The sequence below is a fragment of the Canis lupus genome, chromosome 21 (assembly GCF_048164855.1).
Source record: "Canis lupus baileyi chromosome 21, mCanLup2.hap1, whole genome shotgun sequence".
NCBI lineage: Eukaryota > Metazoa > Chordata > Mammalia > Carnivora > Canidae > Canis > Canis lupus.
The window spans coordinates 34750098-34777891 of NC_132858.1; the positions used below are offsets into that span (position 1 = coordinate 34750098).

A 27794-nucleotide genomic window follows, 5' to 3' on the forward strand; every position below is an offset into this window, starting at 1 on the left:
CAAATTAGATTTTTCTTTGTTCCCTTGAGAAGCTAGATTGAACAATAGAATATTCTGAAAGAGAATTGCTGAATACCAAGGCCACGTTTTTGAAAGTATAAGAAGTATAAGAAGAATAGAGACGTATGCTTGGCATTTTGAATCAATTAACAGTGAAATCCTTCCATACTATTCAGAATAGAGGCCCCCAAGTCAAGGCTGACTTCTCCAGCATTCACTGCTTCTAACAGGCTTAGCCTTGCACATTTATAAAAGACTTTTTGTTTTGTTTTGTTTTGTTTTGCAAATCACAACAATTTAACAAAGCTAAAAATCTCCATTTCTTAAAAGTGGACATAAAATGAGGACTAACTTTACTCTTTGTGTAGCCATAAGACACTTAATTCTAAGTTCAGTAGTAATTGGCACTAGGTTCAAGGCTAGATCATCATAGGTTCAAGGCTAGATCATCATTGACCAGTTAGTCTTCACAGGGAAAAAAAAAGTAAGCCACTCATGTACTTCTAAGATCTGTTCAAGCAAGAAATTAAAGAGTTGTGTGAATGCAAAACAGTATTAGCTGGGGGGGAGCAGTGAGTAAAAGGCCATGAGTGAATATAATATAGGTTAAATAACATAATACAGTGTATAATTGAAAATAAGAAATGCGGGGGCATCCTGCGTGGCTCAATGGTTTAGTGCTGCCTTCCAGGGCATGATCCTGGAGACCCAGGATCGAGTCCCACGTTGGGCTCCCTGCATGGAGCCTGCTTCTCCCTCTGCCTCTGTCTCTGCCTCTCTCTCTCTCTCTTCTCTGTCTCTCATGAATAAATAAATAAAATCTTAAAAAAAAAGAAAATAAGAAATGCAATATAATTTTAAATATTGCTAAAGAATCTATAGAAGAGTTATTATCTGTGTTCCTAAGTTTATCTGTCTAAATAAAAGGATGAAGTTATGTGGCCAAAAAATATTCCAAGATTCCAAGTTTTTTTAAATAATTTATTCTGAAGTTCCTATATGAAACATCTTTTGGCTACCAATTTATATCATTATTCTGCAATTAAATAAAAGTCTTTGAATTTTGATTTCTTTCTGTAGACATTCAAGTAAAGATTGTGACTTCCATAAAACTAATTGCTTTCAGCATTCTTTGTAATATACAATGACAAATGGAAACAAAGTCTGTTTAATTTTAGTGAGTCGGAATGCCACAATTACTTTTTGAGTGTCAAGTCTTTATAAGAACAAACAGAACAATGCATTTTCATATTCATATTAAACAGTGATGTTTGTTGAAGGTAATTTTCGGAGGTATTTGGGCTCCTTTTATTTTTCTCATCATAGAAGGATTATGTTTTATATCTTTTCAGTACCATAGTATTAGGGAAATAGAAGAGACTAAAAATACTGGTTGAGGACAGGAAGGCACTAGCATAACCACATAAACACTTGGTAATACGAAACACCGCCCCCCCCACAAAAAAAAAAAAAACTATTGGTAACTTACCTTTTCTAATATACCAGGCTTTCTACCTAGTTGTAGCCAGAAGAATTACTTAAAAACATCTTCCTAATGAAGCCTACTTAGTAATTTAAATAAGAGAGAGAGAAAGAGAAAAAAAAAAGTGTAGGTAATTATAATGGAAGTCGCAGGGGAAGCAAATAGATTCAGGAAATGACATAAACTTTTTAGCATGGCCAATATTCTGCATTAGTTTCACTCTTCTAGCATCTGCCGATTACCCAGTTATTTCAGTATTGTTTATCTTGAGTTATGCTAATAGCATAGAAATGGAGAGATATGAGGCACCGTAGTGATTTTGGAGAAGCCATTTAATTTTACAAGGATAAGCAGATAAAAGTCTGTTCATTTTAGGAAACCAAAATAAGGTATGTTTATTAGTCAAATGGAATACATAGAGTGGATCAGAAAAATATAACCAAATAGCCAAGAAGGATTTAAAATAGCATTCACACTTTTTGATTTGCTTTGATGCTTTACATATTTTCCTTTACATTTTTCACTTGTTCAGTGTAGTTGGAGAAAAGAAATCATACTTGAGCAATTATTTTTCCTTATAGTTTTTTGGTGTTTTAAGGAATTTGAACAGTATAGTTGAATGAATGTCTCTGTGAAGTTTTCTGACTACAGACTTTACTAACTTTGCACTCCCATGACAGATTCTTTGATTTTGATTTCTTTAGACATTTAAGTTAAGATAATGACCAATAGAATAACGATTGCACTAAGAAAATCTGTATAAATATACGAGGGTAAATGGAAGCATCTGTATCCTTAATCTAAGATTAAGCCTTACACATGTGGTAGGTATACGGTACCATTTCTTTCATTTGAATGAAACTTATCAGTTCAAACACCTATTATACAGAATCTTCATGTACTTGGCTCATTTGCAGGTGAACAAATTTTGAGAAAAACATTTTGAAATCTCCTTCAGTAATGTCTTATCTGAAAAGGTATTTTCAGATACATAAACTGCAAACTTTAAGACCTATAACAATAATAAGAATATTTCAAAGCTTGACATTTTCCCCCAAGTACCTAAAAGTATATTCCACAGGGTATCAAAGCGTGATACTTAGTAGTTGTTACCAAACAAAACTGAGAAAACAGCAGCCTTGAAAACAAATAAAACTTTATTAAAAATAATTAGATATCAATTGTTGCTTAATGTGAATTAAAGAGTGACAGAAATTGAAGAGATAGCCGGAATAGATTGGCAATTAATGAAGTATATCTAGATCATAAGTAAACATGATTATTTGTTCAGTAGAATAATAGTGTAAAATTCATGAATGTTTAAAGAAAAGTACAATGTTCCTCTTTTCTGTGATGTTTTGTATATAACTATAAATATTCATGAATAGTGAGTATTAGTTCAGGTTATCTTTGTGAATATAAATTTTTATATAACGGGCCACTTAATGTTCATTGGATCATGCTTTTGAATATAAATTCACTAGTATCTCAGATGCACTATGGATCTGACCCAGCTCATGAATATTCACACCCACAACTCATCTTTCTGCAAGTAATCACATCCATAAAGATGGAAATCTTGTTAGTTCTCAATAATGAGAGATGCATTAGGATGCCCGTCCCAGAACAATTCCACAATACCCTTGCTTTCATTTTTTTGGTAAACGATCAACTTTAAAATATAAACACATATGCTGGGCATCTTTCTTGATAGAAGCTCTTGTTTCTTTTACCTTTATAAAATATTAGGCGCATTTTAACTGTGACTGCATGTGCTTCCTATACTTGCTGTAGTCCCTGAAAAGAGTAGGAATTAAGCTGTATCTCCAAGTCCTTATCCCAAACTCATTTCCACTGTTTAGGCTTGACCATACATTCTCAAGAGCACAGTGGTCCAATCTCCTCATCTGCTCAGGGCATGGTACATACTTTACATATAAAGGGGGCGTGGAGATGTGAGATGATGTATGACAGCTTTTTGTGTAAAGGGAAAATAATATTCTAAGCTGATTAAATGTTTAATATGTTAGAAATAAGATGCTATGATCATGGAGGCCCATAATTATAAATCATATGCTAAATCCCACATTATAATTGCTTCTCTTTCATTATAATGAATGGCATATGTTTTTATTTATTTATTTAAAGATTTTATTTATTTATTCATGAGACACACACACACACACACACACACACAGAGGCAGAGGAGAAGCAGGCTCTATGCAGGGAGCTCGATGTGGGACTCGATCCTGGGACCCCAGAATCACTCCCTGGGCCGAAGGCAGGTGCTAAACTGCTGAGCCACCCACCCAGGCATCCTCAGCATATGTTTTTAATACCTTTCCAAATTCAGTCAGTAGTTACAAGTAAGAATCAAAATCAATGACCTGGCCCTTAATAGCATCATTCTCTAATATTTAATTGAACTAACCAGAGTAAAAGAACTATTGCTGGTAAAGATAGTAGTAAAGCAACAGCTCCTTCTAATTTCTAACACTGGTATTGTCAAGCCTCTGAATAAATTTTTTCTCTGTCAAAATGTATGCATTTATTGTTGTGTAAACACAGTTAATGAACTATGTAAAATGACAAATACATACTTTTTTCCCCCAATTCTATTAACAGACCAAATTATGTTAGTAGTTTACAGAGATTCGTCAATAGAGAAGTGTGGCCATCCAACTGTGTCCTCAGATGTTCTGTAGATTTCTTTGGAGCTGCTTCAAGGGGAAGTACGCCTCCTGCCCCTTCTCCACTGGGAGAGCTGCTATTGCCTGTTTTATGTATCACAGTGGTTCTCAAAGGAAGCAGTTTTGTTTGTATTCTGACAATGTTTGGAAAAATATTGCTTATCACAGCTGGGGGGGTTGGTACTGGCATCTAGTGGGTAGAGGCCATAGATGCTGCTAAACATTCTACAATGCACAGAATAGTTCCCACAACAAAGACTTACCTAGCCCAAAATGTCAATATGGCCTCCATCATATAAAAATTTGTTTGGAGAAATAATTCCATGTCTAAACTTACTGACAACCACCAGATTAGAGTACTTTTAGAGCTAAAGTGATGAAAAAGTATAATATTCTACAAATAAATGAAGACAGATTCAATTAGTAATTATAAATTTGAATTTTTCTTTTTTTCTATAGCAACAATTGTGTTAAATGAACTCAACTGGACAAGTGCCTTAGATGAAGTTTTCAAAAAAAATCGAGAGGAAGATCCTTCATTGTTGTGGCAGGTGTTTGGCAGTGCCACAGGCCTAGCCCGATATTATCCAGGTAAGTGCTCGCTGACTCAGTGGGTATCAAATAAAATTGTAAGTACTAGGCTTAATATTTCTTGATATTTTTTAATAATTAGCTAATATCTGTTAGCTTCTCCTGTATTGTGAGAAAAAGCTATCACACTACTTTTATAAGGAAAGAGTATCCTTTCTTACGTGGGTTTCTATCTACCCAAGTCACTTTAAACTAAAAGACCTCGGGAGCAGCCGGCACTGTTGGCATCTGGAATCAGGCCAGGCTATAGTGATGCTATGAGCAGGTGTCTTTGTTACCTGGAACAGGGGATTTCATGAATCCTAAAACAATTCTGAGATTAGGGTCCATCTGCTCAACAAGGACAGAGTGTTGAATCACAGTGGAGAATGGAATAGAATCTTTTAGAAGCTAATTGAAATATTTCTCCAGATATCAAGTCTGTGTTCTTCTAAGTGTTGATGCTTTGCTTTAGTCAGTGAATGTGGATTTGTTAAAATGAGTATGACAGAAAATAAAATAAAATTTCAGAGAAAATAAAGCTTCCATAATTATCAGGTTGGATTAATTTTGAGGGCATTTTAGTGATGATATATATTCAGTGAAGAGCAATATATTTTACACATTAAAATGAATAAACCCTTATCTAATATCCTTCATTCTTATAAAGGAGGTTAAGGAGAAATAAATCAATAACAAAACTTTATGACTGGTATAGATCCTGAGAACTTGTTGAAAAAACTAAAAGAAACGTCTGCCGATATTTTTAACCTCATCTTTTAGAGTGAACTGTGGCAAATGCTTGTGCTTGAGTATTGTGAGATACATGCTAGGTAATTTGGCTTTGAACAATTGCAATATATAGAAGAATTCTTCTTATGACTTGAGTTTTCTCTTTTTTTTTTAAATTTTTATTTATTTATGATAGTCACACAGAGAGAGAGAGAGGCAGAGACACAGGCAGAGGGAGAAGCAGGCTCCATGCGCCGGGAGCCCGACGTGGGATTCGATCCAGGGTCTCCCGGATCGCGCCCTGGGCCAAAGGCTGACTTGAGTTTTCTAAATATCTTTTACAAATAGAATTATTCATAATAAAAAGTAAAAACAGTGAAAATGGGGTGAAATAGAAATAAGCTAATATCTAGCTTTGTATGACAAAATGAATAATAGTATGTAGGCATCATCAGCCTGATTGGTCCTTAGATTAGGAAGTCATTCCGCATGGATGCAAATCCACATGGTGAGATCAGTGACAGTTATTTCTTTTTGTAGAAACTTAATGGGCTAGTCAAGACCTACTTCATTTTTCTTTGTTGAAAACAATCATGAGTTAATAAAATAATGTTAGTTAGTATCTGGGATCCCTGGGTGGTGTAGCGGTTTGGCGCCTGCCTTTGGCCCAGGGCGCAATCCTGGGACCTGGGATCGAATCCCACGTCAGGCTCCTGGTGCATGGAGCCTGCTTCTCCCTCTGCCTATGTCTCTGCCTTTGTGTGTGTGTGTGTGTGTGTGACTATCATAAATAAATAAAAAAATTTAAAAAAATGATGTTAGTATCTATGTAATATTATCATATAGGTTGCTACAGGAGTAGAATTTTCTACTTACAGAAATACGGTTCAGTATAGTACAACCCTTCCAAATATTCTTGAGTTATTTACTAATATATTAAAAGTCCTGTATGAGGAGGTTGAAAATTTTAATATATAAGTCCTATTAAAAAATGCACCACTACTCATGAACATAATAAACCTCATATAATAATCCTTAAAGTTATGTCAGGTGTTACAAAACATTTTTAAGTATCATTTTGAAACATAGTAATTAGATACATGATGACTCATTCAGTAAATCACATGTTATAAGAATACATTTATCAATAACTTATAGCATTATATAATTGTAAAGTTTGTTAAAATGTATTGCCTCTTTACAAATTCCACATATGAGTAATTGATGGAAAGGTGGAAAAGATGAGAGAAAATTAGTGTAATAATGAAAAACCAAGAGCCAGTACCAGAGGGAAATTGATGATGCTGAGGGGGAAAAAATTGTTCTAAGAGAAATAGGGGAATGGAGGGAAGACTGCATAAGAAAGAAGAGCGAGAACATGAGGTCAAGAGAGGAAGGAAAGATGGGTTGAGTTATGAGCAGTTTTCAAAGATGGCTCTTTTTACAAGCAGCGCTCACTTTTAACCTTACTGATTATTTTCTATATTCTTTCATTTTGGATGCTAATCAAGGATAATGGCTTTGATTTAATGACTTTAATTTTTTTTTCTTAACTTTCTTCATATATTTTTAAGTGTGCTGACATTTGTCCACTTTATCTTGGAAAAGATGTTTATTTTTTTAATCTGTTTTAATTGAAGTTCGATTTGCCAACATACAGTATAACACCCAGTGCTCATCCTGTCAAGTGCCCCCCCCAGTGCCCGTCACCCAGTCACCCCATCCCACCACCCACCTCCCCTTCCACTACCCCTTGTTCATTTCCCAGAGTTAGGAGTCTCTCATGGTTTGTCTCCCTCTCTGATATTTCCCACTCAGTTCCCCTCCTTTCCCCTATAATCCCTTTCACTATATCTTATATTCCCCGTATGAGTGAAACCATATGATGATTGTCCTTCTCCAACTGACTTACTTCACTGAGCATAATACCCTCCAGTTCATCCACGTCGAAACAAATGGTGGGGGATTCGTCCTTTCTGAGGGCTGAGAAATATTCCACTGTTTATATAGACCACATTTTCTTTAATTTGAAAAGATATTTGAATGTTTAATTTAGCTGAATCCTTGTGATTCCCCCCGCCCCCAATATTAGCTATGGAAGCAACCCTTGGCTTTCTTGTAGTACTTAGTTTTTGAGCAAAGGTGTGCCAGACAAGTTGGTTCATTGAATGACTGATGGCTGGAATTCATTTACCTATTAGAGGAGGTTATTTAAAATGGGTGTCTTGTATGCTACAAACCACACTTGACATAACTGAGACTTTGGTGATCTCTTCCTAAGTTCTTTTTATTTCATTTTGGTTTTTACTAACCTTTTGGTATACAAGAGCCATACATGATAGGTACAACTTGAGTTTGGAGATAATCTACCTTCTGATACCATCACTATATAATCAGTACTATAAACCTATCCATCTTTAGAAGTTTCTTGCCACCATCTTATCTATTATTATATTTCTTTGTGATAGGAGGGTTAGCAAATTTCTAAGCATATAATACAGTATTTGTAACTATAGGCATTATGTTGTTCAGAAGATCTCTAGGATTTATTCTTCTTCGATAACTGGAACTGTGACCCTCTAATACCTCCCCATTTCTCACCACTACTCTACTTCTATGACTTTACTCTTTTAGATTCTTCATGTAAGTGGTGTCCTGAATTATTTATCTTTCTGTATCTGGCTTATTTCACTTAGTGTGAAGTTCTCCATGTTCATACATGTTGTCACAAATGGCCGAAGATTCTCCTTTTTTCTTTTTTTTAGGACTGTTCTTTTTATATTAATAATAAAATAGAACCAAGTCTATTTATCAAAGATTTTAAGACAATATTATAATTTAAAAGTAAGTCACCATATTTCTGTTGATGCTGACATGTTTTTAACACATTTAACACTTTTTTCAAGCTTAAAGCCTTTTTTTTTTTCAAGTAAAGTGATTTTTAAAAATGTCTCAGTAAGCCATACTTTTTTCTCTTACCATTTTCATACAGGCCAGGATAATGTAGGGTGGCTCATGTCTAATAAGCCTCTGTTAAAGTAAAGGTCAAAAATAGTCTTTAATATTGTTAATTACCTTGCTATGAATGGAAATAAAACATGTTACTTTTACTTAATTGAATTTTTATATAATAAGATTTGTACCTCAGGCTTAGATCTTTCTAGTAGCTATGAGAAACTGGTTGGATTTTTGAAATTGTCTCAATCTTAATCATCAAATCTGGAAAAAAAATACAATAACTCTTCAGTTTATTCCCTAAAGGTTGTTAACGATGAGATAACAAACTGTAAAGTACTTTGGAAATAGAAAACAGTAGGCATTTTTACCAGAGTGACTATCAGAATAATTTTGCCTAAATTCATCTTTCTCTTCATGTGAGAAATTGAAGAACATAATTGAGATTACAGTCAGTTGACAAGGAAACTGAAATAGCCATCTGTTTACAACTCTGTCCACATTTTTAATAAATAATATCCACCAGTTAACACCACGTGGTTGAGGTGGTCGGAAGAGGAGGGTTTAGCCTCTGACCTTGGTTAATGCACTTCTCAAGAGGGTTTCTGAGTAAAATAAAAGATGCCCAGATAAGTAAGAATGTCACACAAACAACAATGAATTTTTTAATGTAGGTATACAATATTCAGGAAATACGCTAAAAACATATCTGACCTTTATCAAAATTCAAATTTAAGTGAATGTCCTATTTTTTTTAAAGAGTTTATTTATTTATTCTTGAGAGCCAGAGAGAGGCAGAGACACAGGCAGAGGGAGAAGCAGGCTCCCTGCAGGGAGCCCGATGTGGGACTCGATCCCGAGACTCCGGGATCACGCCCTGAGCCGAAGGCAGACGCTCAACCACCAAGCCACCCAGGGATCCCCATTTATCCCGTTATTTAAATGACATGGAGGAACTACTAGAAGTTTCTAGAGCTGATATAGTATAAAGACACCTCTGCAGAGCTGGTTCTGAAAAGCAGTTTGGTCAGTAGTCAGTGGCTTTTTGACCTCTGACATCTGTCCTTGGACCCGACTTCAGTGAACTGCCTGCTTTTGGTTGGTGTGGATAGATATAAACTGGAAAAAGGATTCTGTAGGTCTTTTTTCTTCTCTTCCTTCTGCTTTGGCTCTTCCACCCCCTCCCTTCCTCCTTTTTCAGCTTCCAACTTAGATGGGGGGCATAGGCTGTGTGATAAGGGAAGGGACCAATATATTGGGCGGAGGGTGGTTTTGATGCTTGTGACAACTGCCCTCTGCGTAGTGTGTACCTCGGCTAAGTGGGGCTACATCTGTGAGCCCATTTCTTCCCCAGTAACTTAGGATGAGAGAAGATGATTTCCAGTGCGGACACTAATACTATCTACTTCAGTGTTTAGGGTTTAGCCTTTGCTGGGCCCACAGTCCTTGTTTCATGGGACACGAAGTCCCCCAGGCAGCGTGCTGGCCGGCAAGGCAGTGTAATGTAGGAGTGCTTGCTTTTGAAGCTCTTAATGGATTTGGATAAATGAACTTTAAAGCTATTAAACTGCACTCCAAAGCTATCCGCTTTGTGAAATCTTACCCATCATATGAACAGAGGTTCACATTATTCCTTTACCTGTTAGCATCTCCTGCAATTGTTTTAATTCCTACTGTAATTGGGATCGTAATTAGGAATTAGTGGCTCATGGAAATGCCAGTGGAGGCAGTACTTACTCTTTTTTAGATCATTAATTGTATTTGAAAAAGAAAGAAAAGGGCAGCCCTGGTGGCTCAATGGGTTAGCGCCGCTTCAGCCCAGGGCCTGATCCTGGGGCCCCAGGATCGAGTCCCACGTCAGCTCCCTGCATGGAGCCTGCTTCTCCCTCTGCCTGGGTCACTGCCTCTGTGTGTGTGTGTGTGTGTGTGTGTGTGTGTCTCGTGAATAAATAAAATCTTTAAAGAAAAAGAAGGAAAAGCGTAATATCTACTTCATTTTCTTTTTTTTTTTCTACTTCATTTTCATATGACATTTTCCTTTTTTTTTTTTAGATTATATATATTTATTTATTTGAGAGAGGGGGGTGGGGGGGTAGCGTCCGAGATAGCGAGCGAGCACAAGCAGGGAGGAGGGGAGAAGCAGGCCTCCCGCTGAGCTGAGCTCCCTCCCAGGACCCCGGGGTCAGGACCTGAGCCGAAGGCAGACCCTTAACTGGCCCAGCCACCCAGGTGCCCCCATTTGACATTTTCTTAATGTCTCCATTAAGCATTTGTTCTTTCTCTGCCCTTCTTCATTTGTTCATTTCAAAACCACTGGATCACAATAAAGTGACCTATTACTTGTTGAGTTGGTATGAAGTACACCTCTGGGAGACAATGCTGTGTTGTTGTATCTGCTAAGATTTTGCTGTAATAAAATGCAAAAGAACCTGTGTACGAAGTATATGGAGCATATTATTTCTGTATGTTCTTGAGTTGTTTAGTACTTTTTAAAAAATAGCTCAAAAATGCTTTAAACGTCAAATAGCACATGACCGGGTGTAGTCCAAAGAATACTTTTTTTTCTTCTTGATTATTTAGGAAGGCAGCACTTGCGATAGATTTCTAGCCAATTTGAAGAAAATAGAATAGTGTTTGAGCCTCAGCATTAATGGTATTTCTACAGGTAACTGTTTTCAGTGATGAATTATCTTTTTAAAAATTCCTAAATTCTTTTTTTTACTTAGATATTTGTGAATGGATGCAAGGTTTAACTATAAATGTATATTTACAGATCTCTGTATGAACAGACTTGAAATGGAAATGATGACATCATCACTTTTTTGTGCTAATAATTATTAAAATCCAGTGTACCAGTTATGGATACTACCAATTACAAAAACGATTTGATTTCAACACTATGGAAGTTTGTTTCTGACCTAAGTCAGAGTATCACGCGGGGGTGCAGACGAGCTGATAGGGACGCTTCCCCCAGACGGGGTCCACACGCCTGCTTTCTCTTGTCATCTGAGCGTGGCCTCCGCCTCAGGCCCACCGCTGCTGCTTGTGCTCCTTCTTAAGGCACCAAGAACGGTTTTCTCCCCCTTGCTCAGAATACTTGCTGGAAGTCACATAAAACCTTCCCTCTTGTGGGACATTGGCCAGTATTCAGTGTTGTCATCAGCACAGTTATGTTCAGGAGGGCCATGTGCGTAGCTAAAGAGCAGACACTGTACAAGGAAGGGGAGAAGAGATTCCAGGGGACAGAAACATCTTGGACTTGGTTACTCTGTGCACATGTGTGTTTTATTTTTTATTTTTAAAAATCTTTTTAAAATATTTTATTTATTTGTTAGAGAGAGAGAGAGAGAGAGAGAGAGGGAAAGAGAGAGTGAGCAGCAGACTCCCTGCTGAGCAGGGAGCCCGAGCGGGGCTCAATCCCAGGATCCTGGGGTCACAGGCTGAGCCGAAGGCAGATGCTCAAAGACTGAGACAGCCACCCCGGGCATGAGTGTTTCATATTTTTTTTTTAAGATTTTATTTACTTATTCATGAGACAGAGAGAGGCAGGCTCCCCACAGGGAGCCCAATGCAGGACTCGATCCCAGGACCCCGGGACCATGACCTGAGCCGATGACGGATGCGTCACTGGCGCCACTACATGTGTGTTTCAAAAGACCAAATTGTGGTACATCTGGGTGGCTCAGCAGTTGAGTGTCTGCCTTTGGCTCAGGTTGTGGAGGGTCCCAGGATGGAGTCCTGAATCAGACTCCAAGCAGGGAGCCTGCTTCTCCCTCTGCCTATGTCTCTGCCTCTCCTCTCTCCCTCTCTCTCTCCCTCTCTCTCTCTCTCTCTCTGTCTCTCATGAATAAATAAAATCTTTTTTAAAAAAATAAAAGACCAGATTGTCCGATCTGCTGGAAATTTTAATCTACTTAGGGAGTCAAAATTTAATAGATCCTGAAATGTAGATTCCAATACAGATCATTGAATGGTCAAGTGTCAGATAAATTAGACCATACATTTGCTATAGGAGTTTTGAAAAAGACAAGGTGATCATAGACCGGAGTTATGGACTAGGGTACGAACTATGGACTGACAAATCAAGTTGAAGGAGAAAAAGCCAAAGCCTAATCAGAAGGAAGAAAGGCAGGAAGTGAGGAGCAGGGAGATGAGCAAGTAGCGTGAGAGGCTAGTAAGTCCCGTTAATCTCGTAGTTTGTTACAGGGGAGGAGTGCTGTCAAATCAAAAGGTTCATTAACAGCGAGTTAGGCAGCCTCAAATGTCAGAATTGTTTGGGATTTAATGTGTTGGAAAACACCAGGACATTCTGATCAGTGGAACGCTATAGCTTAAAGTAGCTAGAAGAGTGTTTATTCTGATGGGAAGGAGAAACCGAGAACCTTGAAACCAGAGGGAAACCTATTGTAGTGATCAGATGCAGGATTTTAAAGATGTGAACAAGGAACTTAAAAAGGAGAATCTTTGTATAGGAAAAAAAGATGAAGACATTAGAGACCTTACAAAAAAAGAAACATTGATAAACTTCCATATTACATACAAAATGATTAGCAGTGTAGCATTAGCCAACACCTCCATCAGCTCGCATAACTGCCATTTCTTTTTTGTGTTGAGAACATTTACAATGTAGTTTCTTAGCGACTTACAAGTAGATATTATAATATTATTAACCATAATCACCTTGCTGTTCCCCACAAATTCTTCATCTTGTAACTGGAAGTTTGTGCTTCTCCCGCCCACACCTCCCCCGGCCAACCCCTAGCAACCATCCCTCTCCTCTCTGTGTCCAAGAGACTTTGGCTTCTTTAGATTCTACATGTAAGAGAAATCAGATAGTATTTATCTTTCTCTCTCTGACTTTTTTCATCTAGCATAATGCCCTCACATAAGTGTATCAAGTTAGCACATTTTTATATCTGAATTATATCTTAATAAAAAAGATTAAATAAATGAATTTAGTGACAGACATAGATGTAAGGGTGACTTAACTTTTAGTTTGAGTGGAGTGAGAATGTTGGCTCTGTTTGCTGAAAATACCAGAAGTACTTTTATTTGGGGAATAAAGTGGTGAGTTTGATTTAGAACAGTGATTATATATATATATATACACACACACACACACACACACACACATGCATATACACACACATGTAGGGACAAAATATTATCTTGAAATTCTCAATTGATCCTAATTTATGGAGATGACTCATTTTTGTTGTCTTTTGTATAACTCCTCTTACCAGAAGCTGTCTTATTTTTCACACATAAGGGTGGTTGTCATTGTTACTCCCTTTGCAATCAACTCTGGATCCAGTTATGCTTAAATTGATTAAGTGATTTATTTATTTATTTTTTACAGGAAAGAGTAGTTAAAAAGGATGTTAATATGAAGCTGGAAGCTGCTTGTAATGGATGGTGGATAACACTATGTATAAAGCATGAGAATAAGTATTGCTAAAAAAGCTTCAGTTCCTTTTAACTTCAAAAAGATATCCCCCAGAATTCTGTTCTTTCTTTTATACATTGCTAAATTTCTATACCATATGCCATCCATTTTAAAAAAATATTTTATTTATTCATGAGAGACAGAGAGAGGCAGAGACACAGGCAGACGGAGAAGCAGGCTCCCCTCAGAGAGCCCAATGTGGGACTCGATCCCAGGACCCTGGGATCATGCCCTGGGCCGAAGGCAGACGCTCAACCACTGAGCCACCCAGGCGTCCTTCCATCCATTTTTATATACATAGAAACATCTTTGCTATGTAATTAATTTTCATGTTCACTATATGCTAAGAAAAATTAGACTCTTTGTAAAAAATCAGGTGTCTTTCTAAGCACTTCTGTTAAGTACACCAAATAAAAAAAGTAAGAAACAGGTTATTGTCAACATTATTTAAGACTTATTGACTTAGATAGAACAAGAGGCAACTTGTTCTTGTAGAATCATAATTTTTTGTTTTTATAAATATATCAATATTATCTCATTGGATTTGTTTACTTACAAACATGGGCAATTTTTTGTCAGAGTTCACATTTTTCTCTATGTAGCATATATCTGAAATTATTCTCCAGTAGATATTCGTCTTTATAGAACTTGGGTTTTCGAGCTTATTTCTGAGCCACAGCTAGTAACTACTTAGGGGCCATCTAAGTGATTAAGGTGTTGTGTACTGTTTACTTTATTGAATATTCCAGTTAACGCACAACTTGTGTGATATCTGCTGCTCCTGCTGACAAATAGCCCTCTTTGTTAAATGAAAACGTTTTACGTAGGTTATCTGGCATCGGTAGAATTACCAGCGAATCACTTTGTAATAAGTGCTTTTATTCTGAAAACTAGTGATTTGTCCTGGGCTCTGATATGTTGTATCTGCATGTGAGTTAGTGCTGCTTATTTATCTGTAAGTTAGAGAAATGTCTGGACATACTGCATGGTGGCAGCAAAGGCACTCTCAAGCCAAAACAGTGATATCATCTGAACATCAAGTCTCATCGCTCAGTCACTAAGTTAAAATCCCAAAACAATTTCATTAATTGAATCAATATTATCAAGTGTGGGTTGGAAGGGGGGAAAATGGTAAGAAAAGCAAACATCCTGTTTCTAAGGAATGCAAGATATCCTAAGAATTCAAATATTAGAAGGAGTGAATTCTGCTCTGGAGGAGCTGACAGGTGGGAGAAAAAATTATAAACACCTTAAATTAAAATGCAATGTAAAGAGATAGCTGATCAGTATATTAACAAGTTATCTGAAATACAATTTATTTTTTTATTTTTTTAAAAGATTTTGTTTATTCATGAGAGACAGAGAGAGAAAGGCAGAGGCACAGAGAGAGGGAGAAGCAGGCTCCATGCAGGGAGCCCGATGTGGAACTTGATCCTAGGACCCCAGGATCACGCCCTGAGCCGAAGGCAGATGCTCAACCATTGAACCACCCAGGCATCCCTGAAACACAATTTAAGTTATGAGTTCTCAAGTAAAATTATACAGTCTGGCATTGTTTACTTAGTGACATCTGGGTCTCTGACTGTGGGCTTTAGATCATTCCAAGACTCTGACCCAATGTTCATCTCCAGTTTTATTTACTATTTATTTCAGCCTTGATCACGTGCTCTTACATTGCCCTTTTCTCTCCTTTATTTGTTTTATTCTCTACAACCTACCTTTGCTTTTCATATGTCTTAATGCTTTGATGCTAGAGCTCCATCTCTGGTCATAGGCATCTTATCAATCATTTAAGATAGATTATAAATAAGTACCACCTTTCATGTGAAAGCTTTCCCAAAAGCAATCCTTTGTTTTGTCAAAGAACTTGTTTTTTGTCTCGGTTATAATAGCTATCAATTTTATCTTTCTTCTGAATTTATTTTGTATGTATTCTTTTTAAGAAACATTGCAGTGTAACTGCTGGTAGCAATGGCTATGCGTGCGCGCGCGCGCGTGTGTGTGTGTGTAGTGAATAATAAGTATTTATTATTTATTATTAATAAGTATTTATTATTCTATTATTTATTCTAGGTACTAGAACTGAAAACAAGTATCAGAATATAAAGAGAAGTTTCTAAATAAAATGAAACAAGGACAAAACACAGATGGAAAGCACCAAGAACATAGTGTTCCAATTATCTAGGTCCCTGCCTGTACACCTTTCTCATCTACACCCTTGATCTATGCCAGTGTTCTCCACGGAGTTTCTGGAGTGACCTCATATAGTCCTTTTTTTTTAGATTCCAGGAGATTTTATTGACTATTACAGCAGTCTGCATCATTAGGGGATGGAGTAGGATGGGGAAATGGTATGATGTTCCAAGCCCTAGTCATAGGAATGTGCTTTTAAGCAGCTAAAATCCAAGTACATCTTATAATAATCTATTTTGAAAATCTCTCTATAATCAGTTCCAGTGACCCAGTGATACCGTTTTTTAATATTCACATGATTGTCCATTAGGTGCCAACTTAATTCAAAGTATTGTGTGTATAAGTCATTGAACCTTAACTATAAACCCTTGGAAGTAAGAAATAGGAATCATTACTCTCATTTTACTGAATAACATTAAGTAATGTGTCCAGTGAAAACTCAAGGCGGGCTAGCTCCAAACTCATTTCTGAAGTTCTACACTCGGCTGTTTCCAATCAGACAAGACCATTTTAAAGGACAGCTAAGAGGATAGACTCTTCCTATGATGGTGCCTCCCGTGCCTCCCAGTCTTACCTGCTGCCTGTGCATCTCATCGGTGGCTGTGTGTGATAAAGCTTCAGTCATTGAGCTTTTGAAAAACTTGATTGGGAAATGACAATTGTTTGGGGACCAGAATGTGTGCCCCCAAATTCAATATTGATAGATGAAAGATGAAGACATGAAAATTAACTAGATTTTAGTAGTAGAAATATACAAGCAATAAGCAGTTTCCTCACGGCCAAAATAATACTCTAAGAAGATAGAGGAGTGTAAGAAAAAACAGTGAAGTGGATTTCAAAGACTTTGTGAAGCTTTTGCTTCCTTTATGTTCAGGTCTGTGTAATGGGGTAGAGTTCTGACTTCTCTCAGATTATTGATTCAGTTACTTAAACAATGGCTAATGTGACAGAAACTGTATATTTCTCTCAGGTTAAACTCTTACCTAATAGGTAGATGAGTTGTAGACAGTGTGGTCCATCCACCTGCCATTCCTTAGGTCCTGGGCCTCATCTGTATGACCAAAACTGGATTGGTACCACTACATTTATAGTTTAGATGGAAAAAAAGGGAAAACTCTGTGGAAGGCAAGCAGCATGACCATAAAAGTTGTAAATGTATCATATCTCAAATGCTCTTAACTAGAATTTCATCACATGGCCGCAACGTGGTGAGAGACACTGATAAATATAGTTTCTTGTAGGTAATCACCTAAAACTTGAGGCTGTACTGTTACTAGGAGAATGGAGAAAAAGAGTATTGTAAAGCCCTGTCACAGGCTGTCCCTCTGTCATCCCAGTACCTGTGTGTTTTTCGCCCCAACACATAGAACACACCCACCATCTTTCCATAGAAAATAATCCAGAGCCCCAGCAAGTTAGTACATCCAGGTAAGAACCGGGATCTCTGGGTGGCATGAAATTCTCCCATGAAATATCATGTGGATATTACTTTTCCTAATTGGACTGTTTATACAGCAGAGTACCAGTCATTCCTTCCACCCTGTTGCCATTATTGCCCAGGTATCTTACACATGAGGATACTGACTTCTGGATGGCCACTGTAAAAATCCCATTTGAAAAAAGAGAGTAGGAAATACAGAGCAGTCACACGTTTGTAGTATATATTACAACTCCTCAGATAAGAAACCCAAAGACCCCCTACTCTTAGATAAAGAAAATTCCTGGGCTAGCCCATGTGCCTGCTCCTGGTAGTGTTCTCTGGGGGTGTCCTTCTGTCTGTCCTTCTGTCTGTATCCTCTGACACATCCAAAGAGGGTCGTGCTTGAGGATCGACAGCTCTCATATCCTGCTCTTTCTGCAGCAGGTCTAGAGCCCCAAACTTGCTTTTGGGTTACAACCGTGACAAGATTTCTGCAGTCTAGCTTTGGTAACACAAATAGCATAAAAAAATAGTGGGGTGGCTTCTCCTTATTTTCTTCTATGAGTTTCCTGTGCTAGCAGTCTCAGTCCTAAGATTTAGTACAGCAGTCATTCTTTAAAAAAAAAAAAATTATTTGAGAGAGAGAGAGAGAAAAAAAATATGGGGTAGGAGAGTGGCAGAGGGAGAGCGAATGTCCAGCAGACTCCCCACTGAGCACAAAGCATGAGTCAGGGCTCTATCCCATGACCATGAGATCATGACTTGAGCAGAAATCACAAGTTGATTATGTAACTAACTGACTGAGCTATTTAGGTGCCCCAGTCTAGAAATCATTCTTAAATCCAACATCTTTTTTTATATTTACTGGGTTCTGACCTTAGCCCATCTTCATCTCTCTCATTTTAAATATGGCTTACTCAAAACACTGCTGAAAACAGAAAGTTCATTGGTAGAGTAGTGGACATTATTCATATTTCAGTGGTCCATCTGTACTTGTGGCCAAGGCTCCTAGCTGCCTTCCACAGTTGTGTCTTCTCATTCTATTGTGAAATTTTGCCTTTGGAAATAAATGATGCCTGGCCAGGAAATAATAGTTGTCAGACCTCCTCTGTGTCTCTGCAGCACCAGTAGTATATCAGTGATAGTAACAGGTGTCAACTCAAGCCTCAGATTGTTGTGACTTGGGTATGCCTTCTCCATACTTCCTAAGTGACTTTAGAAACCAAGTACTGAAGAAGGCAGAAGTGCCACCAGCTGTAGGCCATTGACTACTGGCTTGAAGCAGAATCTATGCCTCTGTGGCTAGGAATTAACTTAGGCTCTCGTCATGTGAGATGAACTTTGTGCTTTGTGCAAGATTTGAGATGTTCATTAGGTTATTTTGTGTTACCATAAGGGATAGACTTCTTTTTCCATGTTTTGGGTATTTCCCAGGTTAAAAGTTTTACTGGATAACAGAGCCCATTTTGTAACACAGAATCTGAAGAGGCCAGCTATTTGCCTTTCTAGATTCTCTGGCATTTCCGTGTGGGTACATAACCCTCAGCCTGTTAATGAGACTCATCCTGGACCCTCATATGGGAGCTGTGATATAAATTAGAGAATGTGGAGAATTCATTTTGGGACAGTAGTATTTGGGCAGCAACATTCAGATTCCTGGAAATGTTATGAGCCGTACACTACACATTTATTTAATTGATTGGGGCTTAAAAACAGTTCAAACTCATTATCATGGCTTACAATTCAGAACCATCACTAATAATCCGTAAGAGATAACTGAGGCAAGCTCAAAGTAATGATCCACATAACACCAATTAGATCCAGGCCTTAGGACCAGGGTTGGGTTCTAAGGCATTTTTGAATATGTGAAGTTTACTTTTTTTCTTTTCATGTGACCAAAAATGCACAATCTATTAGAATTAGAAAAGTGCTGTTGCACTCATTAATGGGAAATGCGATTAGCTGTCATTTGAAGTGGTGTTTCTATCAAGAGAATCAGCCCTCAATTCATTATGTGCTTTATTATTTCCTAGCAGCTGAAATGAAAAACTGTACCCATATTATTTTTAGAGCATATTAACCAGAAAATGGCTCTACAATCTGCATATTTTCTCAAGAATATTTTTCTAACTCACATTTCAATATTCTGAGTAATTATGCATTAAATACCTTTTGAAGTCCATGATTCAATAGCTAGCATAGCACACCCCGAATATCATGTGAGGTAGAATTGTAGTCCCGCAGATTTGACCAAAGACACGCCCAAAGCTCATTTTTGTATAGAGAAAACATTCTCATAAACATCCTCACCGTTAAGCATGGCATTCAAAAGTAAGGTGCCCACATTTTGGACTCTACGTCTTACTCCTGTCATCCCAAAATCTTAGTGGAAAGCTAAAGTCAGTTAAAATGAATACCATTTTGCCTTTTTACAGGAATTTTAGCAGCTCCAGTTTCCTCTCAAAACACATATCTTTCATTATGAATCATTAAGAATCTGATTATATCAGGCAATTTCAGTATATGGGTATTATCTTTTTTACTCTTTGACCATCTGCAATTCTAAGGCTCTATAAATAATGTACCACTTAAATGCCACAATGGGATTTTACAACAGATTAATTGGTAATATCACAGAAGAAAGTACATTGTTTAATTTTATCATAATGTAAATATCTTAATTTAGTATAATCAAGGGATATTTCCTAATAGTAAATATCTCAGAAGACTTCTAAGAGAATATTCTTAATATTTTTAATATGTAAATGATCTAATTTTATAAACCATATTAAAATTTAATAGTCTGGCTCATATTATAAATTGCAAACCTTTTTGCTGTCTTTAAAGATACCAATTTTATGGAGCATAGAACCACATATCACAGTTAATTTCACTTAGCAATTATACCAAAAACAAATTTTAGATGAATGTTGTCTGCAGATTTCAGAAATCTAATTTAAACATGACTTTCAAATTTCAGTTTCAAGTCACTTCACAGATTCATTGCTTAACCATTTCCAGCTCATGGTGGTTGTGGGGTTAGCAGTGCTGCCTAATGCCACTTCCGTCATCTATCTCTCTCAATCATTTCTAACAGTCTGAATCCAATCAGGAGAGAAAACATAGTATTTTAAACATGGAAAAAAAAAATTTTGAAACTTGGAAAAAAATTTTTTTGAAACTTAAATTTTAAGAAAAATTATTTATTCATGAGAGACACAGAGAAACAGAGACACAGGCAGGCAGAGGGAATAGCAGGCTTTCTGCGGGGAACCCGATGCAGGACTTGATCCCAGGACCCCAGGATCCCATGGATATCTCCATAAGCCAAAGGCAGATGCTCAACTGCTGAGCCACCCAGGTGCCCCAAAAGTTAATATTTTTAAATAACGAATTGTTATAACAGGGATTGGAAGATTGACTAGAAGTAAAGATCACTCTGAATAAAATAGGAATACCAGGTATGGTATTATATAATGTAATATGTAATAACAACAAACCCTGGAATTGAGGTAGAGAGCCTGAGGAAGCAACCTCAATCCCCCTGTGCTTCTGGACTGAAATCCAGATTTTATTTATTTATTTGGGAGAGAGCACGTTGATCACACAGAGCCAGAGGAGGGGCAGAGGGAGAAGAAGAAGCAGAAGCACACTCCTTGCTGAGCAGGGAACCAGACACAGGGCTTGATCCCTGGGATCATGACCTGAGCCAAAGGCAGACCCTTAACTGACTGAGCCACCGACCCCCCCAAGATCCAGATCTTCGTATACAGACTGGTCATGGCCCACCAAATGACTGAAAGGTTGCTGTGGCGTCATGTGAGAATGGTTTGCTGGTAATTCATCTTTTCGGGTTCAAAATGTCTCATCAGAGGCACTCCACAACAAAAGTAGTCAGGGTGTACTGCTGGCCAGTTTTTGCTGGAGAATCTGAGAGCCCTACAAAAGTTACCCAAGCTGCAGGAGTTGAGCTCTGGAGAATACAATGCCCTGCAGGAGCCAGCCACCAGGAAAGCTTCACATGCTCCAAGGGCCTTTCAGCAAACAAATCTGAAGCAGGAAGCAAAAACACCTTTCTCTTTGAGTGTCTCTCTTTCATCATCTGCTGACAAAGCTTAAAATTGTGCTCCTTGGTAAAAGAAAAATATTTAAAGACCCCAGATCCATTTTCATAGAGCAAGATAAATGGGTGAATTTGGAGCTGGGAGGCAATAAATGTATAAATGGCAAAACATTGTACTGAAAGGATATCATTCACTTCAATTTGTAGTTATCACCCAGACCCTAGCGTGGGGAGTCAGGTATTATAGAGGACTAGTTGAAAGTGAACTGGCATGTCTACCAGCGTGCTCATTGCTTTATTCCAGTGCTACCACAAAAACAAAAGCAAAGTGAAATGTTATTTCACTGGCTATAAGTTTTCTTGCAAGTGCAGATTGTAGGAATAAAAGTAAATTTATCCTTTTGTTTGCATTGACTATATTGTAAGTGGTTGTTGGAGGAGTGCTGTATTTAAACTGCTTTATATAAATTGGTTAGTCTTTTAAAATGATGTTATTTTATAATGTAGTCACTAATGAGAAAGATATTTTATAATTAAGGAGAGGCTCAGAAGTTATTTTTTGATGTATACTAATTGGCCAAATTATCGTAGGTGGCTAATAAATCTGGTTCACGGTAAAGATTTCCATAGTTTTGAATAAAGAAAAACGCAAAATAGATTGGAAGGTATAGGTCATGAGAATTATTATGGAAATCTTCCTAAGAGTCATATGTTCAAGGGGAGGATATTTTCAGCATAAAATTATCATCTGATTTATTAACATTTATTATTCTCCATTAGGTCTAAGTTGCGCGTGTATGTGTGTGCGTAAAGCATTTAATTTTAATTAAAATGTTAGATTTGGTTAAAATAAGTATAAATAATTGCATTTAAAAATCAATGGAGTTAGACAATTTTTTCCCTGATGATTGCAAAATGATAAAGGCTCTGAAACACAGGATTCCTGAATTTGTACTTGAATCATTTCAAATCACTCAAATAAATTTAAGGAAAAAATGTTTTCATGGATTTATTTTAATTTTACTTTAACCTTTTAATTATAATCTCAAATGTTGTGGCCGTTATCAAATATGTGAATAATAAGGTTAAAAAAGTCATCCTATTACATAACAATTCAAGAGAAATAAGTGTCTTTTTATAGATCAAGATAGTATGACATTGAATGAAAATATAAAAATTAAGTAATTGAAAGTACAGTTTCCATTAGTGGCAAATGATGTTCTTTTAAGGAAAATTTTTGTGTTAGTAGAGGGAAAGTAAAAGGTATAATCTCTGAACACCTAGGAAAACTTGTAAGTTAGCATCCAGAAAATCTCTGTGTTTACAAGTCATTTATGAAACAATGTGAAAAAAGAAAATTGACTTACATTAACTTTCTTTTATACTGTTGTGTTGTTTTCCATAAGTAACTTGTATTTTAACTATTGCTCTGGTAAGTGGAATGTGTCAGTAGAGTTTTGTAACTTTTGAAAATATCTTTCTAGATCATATGTAATATTTTGATTTATTTATTTATTTTTTTAAGTTTCATTTTCTCTCTCTTTTAGCTTCTCCATGGGTTGATAACAGTAGAACTCCAAACAAGATTGATCTTTATGATGTACGGAGAAGACCATGGTAAGAATTTTTAGGTAGTCATAAAAAGGTAAACTAGACAAAAGCAAGTTACTTTTTTTGTTAAAAAGTTGAAAAGGCATCTTTCTATTTCATAATAATATTGTCTAATTATTTTAAAGAGCTCTGGTGTTTGTTTTTTCTTTTGATAAATAAGTACTGTTAAATCTCAATGAAGATAATGAGTTTAAGTGAGCAAATAATAATGAAAATTGTTGAAATGATTTATCAAATGATTTCAAATGGACTAAGTTTTAAGTTTTATATTCAATGTCATCTCTAAATCTCTTTTAGCTGCTGGGGATTTCTATTGAAAAGCTCCCAGTTTGCTTGGTGTAGAGCTCTAATGAAGTGTCTAGATATAGTAGAAGACAGTTTGCCTCTGGCAGTGAACTAATGAGAACTGGCCCCAAGGTAAAAGCTGCCCCTAGTTATGGTCACATAGCTTAGGTTTCATTTTCCCAATAGGAAGCCTTTTTTATTCCTTACTACTAAAGCAACTCATTCTCCTAACATATAACTCAAAAAAATACCAGATAGCTCATGATTGCACTCACTAGGAAACAACTATTAAACTTGTTCATTTTATTTCCATTTTAAAAAAATGTATTGAGTCTGTGGCTGTGTCTTTTTTTTATGAATTCACATTTTATATAATTTACTGCTTTGTAACCAATTCTTTCATATCAACACCTTTGAATGCTTATGCCTAAGAGAGATCACTAGCGTCATTTTAGAGGCATGATTATATGGTAGCTTATTTTGAAAATCCCTTATTATTGGACATTTTCATTATTTCTAACTTTTTGCTAGGAGTTTAAACAAATTCCAAGATTCATGATGATTGGTTCAAAGAAATATACTTAAGATTTTTATAATGTCCTGTTAAGCATTCCAGTAGCAATTTACTGAACACTAGCCACATATAATAGTACTAGATATTATTAATCCACATAATATTCTAAAAAATATTTCTCTAGGTTTGGTGGCCCTCAAGCTTTGAGTTGCTGAATGAAGACTGAGACTATGATATCACATAGATTGGGTTTAGGAACTTGTTTTGGGGGAAACCTTAGAACCAAGGTGCCAACCTGTTATCCTGTCCTCTCATCTCCCATAGAGAAGCATGCCAGGAATACTTAAGATGCTGGACATAAACTACATTTGCCTTCCATTGGAATATCCTGGCGGACCTGCCCCTTTCACCTTCTGGCAGAGAAAGGGACTTGGTGCACATTATAAACCGTCTCATGAACACATAGTCCTGAGTAGATACTCACTGTGTTGGATGTCTGAAAACGAATTGGCAGGTTTTCCAGCAGGCTTTTGAAAAGATAGATTTAGTCGAGGGCAAAGAGGCCTCAGAAATAACTAAAAAGTCCAGTTCAGGTTCAGCTCTTCCTGGTAGGTAAGTCAACCCTCCCTCCCCCCAAACTCCATCAGATGGTGTCCAGGCAGCATAAACTTTGGGAATCATTTGCCTGCAATTGTTTCTGTCTTCTACAGTCACTAAACTGTCTGAACACAACTCTCCTAGATTTGCTTTACTAGGCAGGGCTTCTGAATCTGTAGGGCTGGGGTTCTGTGTGAGAATCAGCATTTTGGACTGGTTCTCCAGGTGATTCTTGGACACTCTAAAGTTCTGAGAGGCACAACTTGAAACTCATGGTAATGTTATATGTTAGTCTGTTTTAAGTTACTTCATTATCCCTTTGTATTATCCCTTAGTATCTCTTGTCTGTTGGTATTTGCTTTTTCACATTCCTAGACCACCTGGCTATTTCTGTGTTTATTTATTTATTTTTTTGCATTGAAAAATAGGACAAAATCTTATAATTCCCTAATGGGAATTTCAAATGTAAAAGGTATATATATATATATATATATATATATATATATATATATATATCCAAGGGTTAATTTCTTTTGCTTCTAATATTAGAACACATTTCTTGATCTTTTGTTATATCTGTGAAACATATTTTAAATATTCTGCCTCTGACATCTCTATTATGTTAAATATAGCTTTTTGAAAATCGGCGTTGTAGAATTGTGAATGAAAGCACATTGTCTACTGAGATAGAATGGAAGTAGGGTCTTGGTTGGAAAATATCTAATAAATCAATAAATAACAATTCAAAACATACCAGTGTTTAATATTTTTCAAGAGAAAAAAATATTCATATGGTATTTGTTTCAGGTATATCCAAGGAGCTGCATCACCTAAAGATATGCTTATCCTGGTTGATGTGTGAGTAGTTCAATATTCTATGTTTATATACTGAAAATATAGGGAGGATTTGAAGAGAACAGTAATGTGTTGGTACTAAGAAATAGGTTGAGAAAAAAAAGGTCAAAGAACAATTAAGATGATTTTTATATCCAGGCAATTATGAAAATATGAAGAATATATGTTGGAATTGAAAATTATGGCATAGTTCTAAAGTAATTTTTTGAACTTTTTTTGAAAAATTACTCATTTGTTTCTAATTTTTTTGCTTTATATTTTAAACAGGATTAAAGTATATGGTTACTAAAATTTAGCAGTTCCTACTACCCAAAAAAAAAAAAAAAGAAAAGAAAAGAAAAGAAAAGAAAAGAAAGAAAGAAAGAAAGAAAGAAAGAAAGAAAGAAAGAAAGAAAAAGAAGAAAAAGAAAAAGACTTTGGCACTTAGTCATTAATGATTCAAATAACTTGTAGGGATTGGTCACAAAAAGATAAATATCAAATACATTAAAGGCCAATTTAAGGAAAATGCTGATATATAGGAAGGAATTCCATGGGTTTTTCAATTGGTTATTTTGTTTATTTTTTACATTGCTACAGGTTAAGGGGTATTTGTGTGTAATCTTGTATTAAGATTTAAAATGAAATTGTAGAACATAGAAAAAAATTAGTTTTTAAGAGCAATACCAAGGAGTTCAAAACATGAGGTATAAAATGCTTATTTTCCCTGAGAAGAAAAGCTTTATCTTCTTATATTCTTTGCCACATTGGAAGAAAATCCAATGTTTTGTAGGCAGCTGAATCCATACCACAAGCTAGTATCAACATTTGAAAACATTTAAAAAATTATCTGAAGGAAACAAGTTATAAACCTATCACCTAGCCTGAGAAAGAGAGGATAAATGAATTCAGCACCTATAACTTAACATGTTGATTCCCATTTCATTTCTTAAGATGTATTTAAATCAGAACATATTTTAATTAAAGTATTGTGGCATTTCTATCATATGTTAGAAGAATCCTTGATATTCTTCTTAGGTATAAATCTAAAGGATGATTCAATATGTTAGAATCTCATTGAATGTATGGTAATTTCTAGAAATAATTTTTCATATTAAAATCATCAGAACCCATATGCATATCCCAGGATCAAAAATGCATATGAAGTTGAAATACCATTTTAAAAGATTATTTTGACAGACATGTCTGGAGGGTCTCCTATATACATTGGGATAATCTAGAGAGAAAGATGAGTAAGTTGTCTCTCAAAAGAAATTCAAGTATTAGTGAGGCTAAACCGTATTCCCAAGTAACTAAAATAATTGTAGAAGGTGATAGATGTGAAGTATGACGTAGCACTAAGAGTCTACAGGAAAGGGCACTTTGATTTAAAGTGTCGGGGAAGACTTCATTAAGGAGATAAAATTAGAATTGATTCCTTCAAGCTAAGATTTCCCAAGGTGGGTGTGGGAGAGGAGAGGAGAAAGAAGGGAATTTCCACTGGAAGAAATGACAGGAATGAAGTGGCTTAGGTGAGAACATCTGGGGCAACTGTGTTGAGCAGATGGAAGAAAAGAGAGAGAATGAAAGTTTCTGAATGCAGGGCTCCTGTGGTCACTGGCTAGTTAGTAGGTCACTGTGAGCTATTAACGGTATTAGGAGAAGGTGTGTTTCCAGAATTTTCACCTGTTTGCATGGGGAGGAGTAGAGACTAAGAGCTGGATAGAGGGGCTGTTACCCAAGCTCGGGGTCTTGAGGTAAGATGCACCTGATGCAGAGTGGAGAGAAGATGGAGAGGAGGCCTCCTCCATGGGAACTGTGAAATGGAGTAGAAAAGGGAAGCAAGTTGTCTGAGTGGGTAGGAAAGTTGAGATGGAGGAGGAAGTTGGATGACTGAAATATCCAGCCTGGTTGGTACCAAGACCAGTAATAGGAAAACTCCTTCTGACATGGCTAACAACTGGTATTCAGTATTTTCCGAATAAGCAAATATGCCACGAGTATCCACAGTTTCTTAAAATCAGCCCTGGACATGCAGTTTTCATCATTGTAGTTAGAAACATACAATTCTGATGCTAATAGGAAAGAGAAGAATCTTTTTAATTTACTTCTACTGTGTCTAAAATGTGATTTTCTCTACTAATTTTTAAAGTCAAAATTATATAAATATTATCTAAATGACCTAGGGTTAGTGCAAAAGTCTCCTTAGGCTGTCTGGAGTTCCTTAAATATGTACTTATGGCTCTGTTTTTTTTATTTATATATATAGGAGTGGAAGTGTTAGTGGACTGACACTTAAACTGATCCGAACATCTGTCTCCGAAATGTTGGAAACCCTCTCAGATGACGATTTTGTCAATGTTGCTTCAGTAAGTATAAGATGACTGCATTTTTGCTGAAT

The 27794-nt window shown here is 36.5% G+C and overlaps 1 protein-coding gene across 8 annotated transcripts in view; it reads left to right on the plus strand.

The window, feature by feature from the left end:
- Nucleotides 1–27794, plus strand: part of CACNA2D1 (calcium voltage-gated channel auxiliary subunit alpha2delta 1) — a 475442-nt gene that overhangs the window by 332568 nt on the left and 115080 nt on the right. For all 8 annotated transcript variants that reach the window (XM_072791358.1, XM_072791360.1, XM_072791359.1 and 5 more), the window contains exons 7-10: nt 4633–4764; nt 23100–23169; nt 25367–25417; nt 27663–27762. In XM_072791358.1, coding sequence (XP_072647459.1) covers nt 4633–4764; nt 23100–23169; nt 25367–25417; nt 27663–27762 — 353 coding nt within the window. The remainder of the gene's footprint in view (nt 1–4632; nt 4765–23099; nt 23170–25366; nt 25418–27662; nt 27763–27794) is intronic.